Source organism: Monopterus albus, unplaced genomic scaffold (genome assembly GCF_001952655.1).
Source record: "Monopterus albus unplaced genomic scaffold, M_albus_1.0 scaffold116.1, whole genome shotgun sequence".
Classification (NCBI taxonomy): domain Eukaryota; kingdom Metazoa; phylum Chordata; class Actinopteri; order Synbranchiformes; family Synbranchidae; genus Monopterus; species Monopterus albus.
The window spans coordinates 527493-532262 of NW_018127996.1; the positions used below are offsets into that span (position 1 = coordinate 527493).

At 40.3% G+C, this 4770-nt stretch overlaps 1 protein-coding gene across 4 annotated transcripts in view; it reads left to right on the plus strand.

Moving 5' to 3' along the window:
* The window catches only part of oxr1a (oxidation resistance 1a), a 199495-nt gene that overhangs the window by 116236 nt on the left and 78489 nt on the right, over positions 1-4770 (plus strand). The window contains exon 1 of one of the 4 annotated variants that reach the window (XM_020611665.1): positions 1897-2293. The exons of 2 other annotated variants lie outside the window; for them this stretch is intronic. In XM_020611665.1, the coding sequence (XP_020467321.1) occupies positions 2140-2293 (154 nt within the window). In that variant the 5' untranslated portion in view covers positions 1897-2139. Of the gene's footprint in view, positions 1-1896; positions 2294-3129; positions 3491-4770 lie in introns of those variants that run through there. One more of the 4 variants, XM_020611664.1, reaches the window with a different exon arrangement.

The window sequence follows — 4770 nt, forward strand, 5'->3', positions numbered from 1 at the left end:
CCAACTTTTTTTGGAATGTGTTGCAGGGATCAGAATTGAAGGGAGTGTTTATTTTGAACAAAGAATAAAATTGATGTTCAAATTATCAAAATAATGTGCAGCTGTATTGTTTTCAATGTTATAGAGGACACAGATGATTTACACATCTCTAATTTCAATTTTAATTTTAATTTTACATACTGTCCCATACTTTTTCTTATTTGGAGTTGCATGTATTCATAAAGATTTTTATATCAGTAAATTATAATAACTGTTATATGTGTCTGCTTCATTGTTTATTCAAAATTAAATGTAGTTGGCATATATCTGTAAAACAGAAGATACTGGAGTCACATGAACTTCTACGTACCAATCAATCAACATAAAAAAAATAAACCTAATTATAGTGAAAATTTTGCTTCTAAATACTTATCTATAGTAGGGCTGAAAACCTATTTTCATTACTTAGCAATCTGCAGAAAGTTTATGGATTTAATAAATGAGTTATTCAGGTCAATAAAAGGACAGTTAACGGTGGCAAATGGCCAGCACAACATGGTAGAGCACATGGCAACTTCAGTGTGGAGGAAGTTACTCTGAAGCAAGTTACCAGTTATTTCACACAGGAAGAACCTGAACCACAGTAAAGCTACCCTAAGGAGAAATCTAGTTTAGTTCACTAAAACTACTTAGAAAAAAGTAAATAAAATAAAATAAAAAGATCAAATTGGCAATGTCCACATGATTCAAAGGTATATAATACAAAAAGTCACATGCCAGAAAAAAATGCCACTCAGATGAATTTGTTACCTGAGACCCAAACCTGTCCTGCTGTAAATAAAACAATCCCATATCCTATATGGGCTTGTCACAAGCAATGCTAGCACAGTTGCAAGCAATATTATATTTTAGTTGTAAACAAAGATGGATTTTGCATTATCTGGCTACAACCAAAAGAAAAAAAAATTGAACTTGCACCTTTTTCGACATTTTGATTGACTTGAGCAGTGGTGTAAAAACAGGTCTGTTGTCGGTCTGTGTACCATCTGACTTGTTGCACCTTTTTAGACAGTATGAACAGAGTGACCACTGGTCTAAATAAGGTAACGATCTTTTTACTTATGTTTATGTAACACATGAGCAGCCTCTCAAAGTCATTATTCCACTTGCTGTTCATTTGGCACTGAAAATGTCCTTGCCAGCTCTGAAATGAAAAGCTGCACACAAGCTGCAGGGTAAAATAAAAACAAAAAGTCATTATTTCCTTTTATTATCCAAAACTAGGTACAGTAGTTATCCACACAAAAAAAATGGCAAGAGAAAAGTAATTTACAGTAACAACTTCAATCATTGTGCAAATATGTAGTTGAACTAAGCCATCAGCAAATTACTGCAAAATGTAGCTGCACTACAGGTTTAATTTTGCACACCTGTAGTTCATTACTACATCATTAAATGTATTGCCTGACCAACAGTCCCAAACCCCAAAATAATTAATTTACTAGGGCCAAGAAAAGCAGCAAAGTAGAGAACCTGGACCCATCAAATGTTTGGCCTTATCTAAAATGTTTCCTATGATTATCACTATTATTAATCAACTCATCCTTGCAGCTCTAATCTGCAGATTGACCTTTAAAAGCATACTGCAAATGAAAAACTACTGTTTCCCACGACTGAGGACACAACTGTGCATATGCATTTCTTTATAGCTCTGAACGGATCCTCTACGAAATGAGTTGCTAGGGTTAGGTTAGTCTTTGCTAAACCAAATTAAAAAATTAAATGAGTTGCTAGGGTTAGGTTAGTCTTTGCTAAACCAAATTAAAAAATTTAATGAGTTGCTAGGGTTAGGTTAGTCTTTGCTAAACCCAAATCAACTGTTTTAGTTGCAGACTGTGGTATAGGACACAAGCTACATCCGTTTGTTTGCTGTAAAGGGAGTCGGTCTGTTGCCAAACTGCGCGGAACACAACAGGCAAACAAAGTTTGCACATGCTGACGTTCAGAGTTCCTGTTTTGGAATGAGTAGTGTTTGAGCCTTTTCGCTGCACGAGTTTGACTCACATACTTTTTGATAACACCGCGTTTTGCGCAATGACCGCGGACTTTTGAACACTTTGAACGCCTCGTTATAGTTAACCGAGCAAGGTTTTGCAGGGTATGGACTACATAATGTCTTTTACAGGTAGCGGTGCGAGAATTGTCAGAGACGCAATCGGCCAGAGACTGTGGCCTGGACCGGGACACACTATCCAAATTCAACAGCACCATGATGGGACAACACACGACAGTAACACCGTCCATGCCAAAAGAGGTCAGTCTGACATTGAGGTCCGTTAGTTTATAGTGTGAAGAGCAGCTACTATCCAACTCTCCAGAGACAATAACGTTCCTGTAGAGCGCTGTGCCAAATGCCATTTAAAATAGTTCGGTTTAATACTTTTCTCGGTCCTTGCAGCGCTTTCATAACTGCTAGAACATCGTTTAGGATATAGAAATACACATTAACTGTCACTCCGTATTTCGGCGAAGGTCTGTGCATTGAGTAGCACGTACACCGACACATTTCAAACTTTTAACGTTAACATACTTTTACGTGTTACGTCCCCCGCCCTCCGCTGTGAAGTGCGCCTACGTGCATTTGGAAAACATGACATGCGAAAGTTGTTTATTGACATACGGCAATTTTTAAAAGTATGAATGTGACAAAATTCTCATATATTACAGCATACGATTGAGCATTTATGACTTATAGCGACTTTCCAGCTCTCAAACATGCCGAGCTGGTGTCAGCAGACAGTAAGTGAGACATTTCCAGACTTGAAACCATGAGACTTAATGTTACAGGGTCTGTGGTGAGAAGGCTACAGCCCACTGCATGTGTAGGTGGCCTAAGTAACACTGGTGAACGGATGAAAAGGTGGCCTCTTTGTTTGCTATCAGACTAAAGCTGAGAGCAATATGTGGAGCCCCTGCCAGCCAGTTACCAAACAGCCTTTATCACAGCTCTTAGGTGCCACATGTAGGCTACAGCAGATGAACCCTACTGTTTGCATTAGTCTGAGCAGGGGAGGCAAATACATTATGCAACACTACTGTAGCTGTCAACACATGAGGAAGACTTCATGGACAAGGGAGTCGGTCTGTTGCCAAACTGCGCGGAACACAACAGGCAAACAAAGTTTGCACATGCTGACGTTCAGAGTTCCTGTTTTGGAATGAGTAGTGTTTGAGCCTTTTCGCTGCACGAGTTTGACTCACATACTTTTTGATAACACCGCGTTTTGCGCAATGACCGCGGACTTTTGAACACTTTGAACGCCTCGTTATAGTTAACCGAGCAAGGTTTTGCAGGGTATGGACTACATAATGTCTTTTACAGGTAGCGGTGCGAGAATTGTCAGAGACGCAATCGGCCAGAGACTGTGGCCTGGACCGGGACACACTATCCAAATTCAACAGCACCATGATGGGACAACACACGACAGTAACACCGTCCATTCCAAAAGAGGTCAGTCTGACATTGAGGTCCGTTAGTTTATAGTGTGAAGAGCAGCTACTATCCAACTCTCCAGAGACAATAACGTTCCTGTAGAGCGCTGTGCCAAATGCCATTTAAAATAGTTCGGTTTAATACTTTTCTCGGTCCTTGCAGCGCTTTCATAACTGCTAGAACATCGTTTAGGATATAGAAATACACATTAACTGTCACTCCGTATTTCGGCGAAGGTCTGTGCATTGAGTAGCACGTACACCGACACATTTCAAACTTTTAACGTTAACATACTTTTACGTGTTACGTCCCCCGCCCTCCGCTGTGAAGTGCGCCTACGTGCATTTGGAAAACATGACATGCGAAAGTTGTTTATTGACATACGGCAATTTTTAAAAGTATGAATGTGACAAAATTCTCATATATTACAGCATACGATTGAGCATTTATGACTTATAGCGACTTTCCAGCTCTCAAACATGCCCCGCTGGTGTCAGCAGACAGTAAGTGAGACATTTCCAGACTTGAAACCATGAGACTTAATGTTACAGGGTCTGTGGTGAGAAGGCTACAGCCCACTGCATGTGTAGGTGGCCTAAGTAACACTGGTGAACGGATGAAAAGGTGGCCTCTTTGTTTGCTATCAGACTAAAGCTGAGAGCAATATGTGGAGCCCCTGCCAGCCAGTTACCAAACAGCCTTTATCACAGCTCTTAGGTGCCACATGTAGGCTACAGCAGATGAACCCTACTGTTTGCATTAGTCTGAGCAGGGGAGGCAAATACATTATGCAACACTACTGTAGCTGTCAACACATGAGGAAGACTTCATGGACTTCCTCAGTAACGGCTTTCTTCACTAGCTGATTTTCTATTTCTGAACTGATTCTAACTTGTTATGAATCCGCTGAGTTCATGTCCTCAGTGGCTGCTCTCTGCCTGTCCACTTTGTTATGAGGCCACATTGCCTGTTACAGCTGAGGCATTCCAAATATTTCAGATCAGCAGGGAGTACGTGCATAAACCATCCAGTCAGTGAGTGAAGGAGTATGTCCTCCAGGCTTTCCACATCAGGGAGTATCTCCATGATAATGTGCATGGCATTTCCCCTCTTTCTGCTGTGCCTCTCCCACGTACTGTAATTTATTGTGGCCTATTAATTGCATTAAACCTAAAGAAATATAATACTGTTGAAATAAAAAAAAATAGAAACTGACCTGAGCTTTCAGCCACATGATTCACTGAAATGAATGCTGTGTACTCACATGTAGCATTAATTAGTTGTCCTAAAAACACACT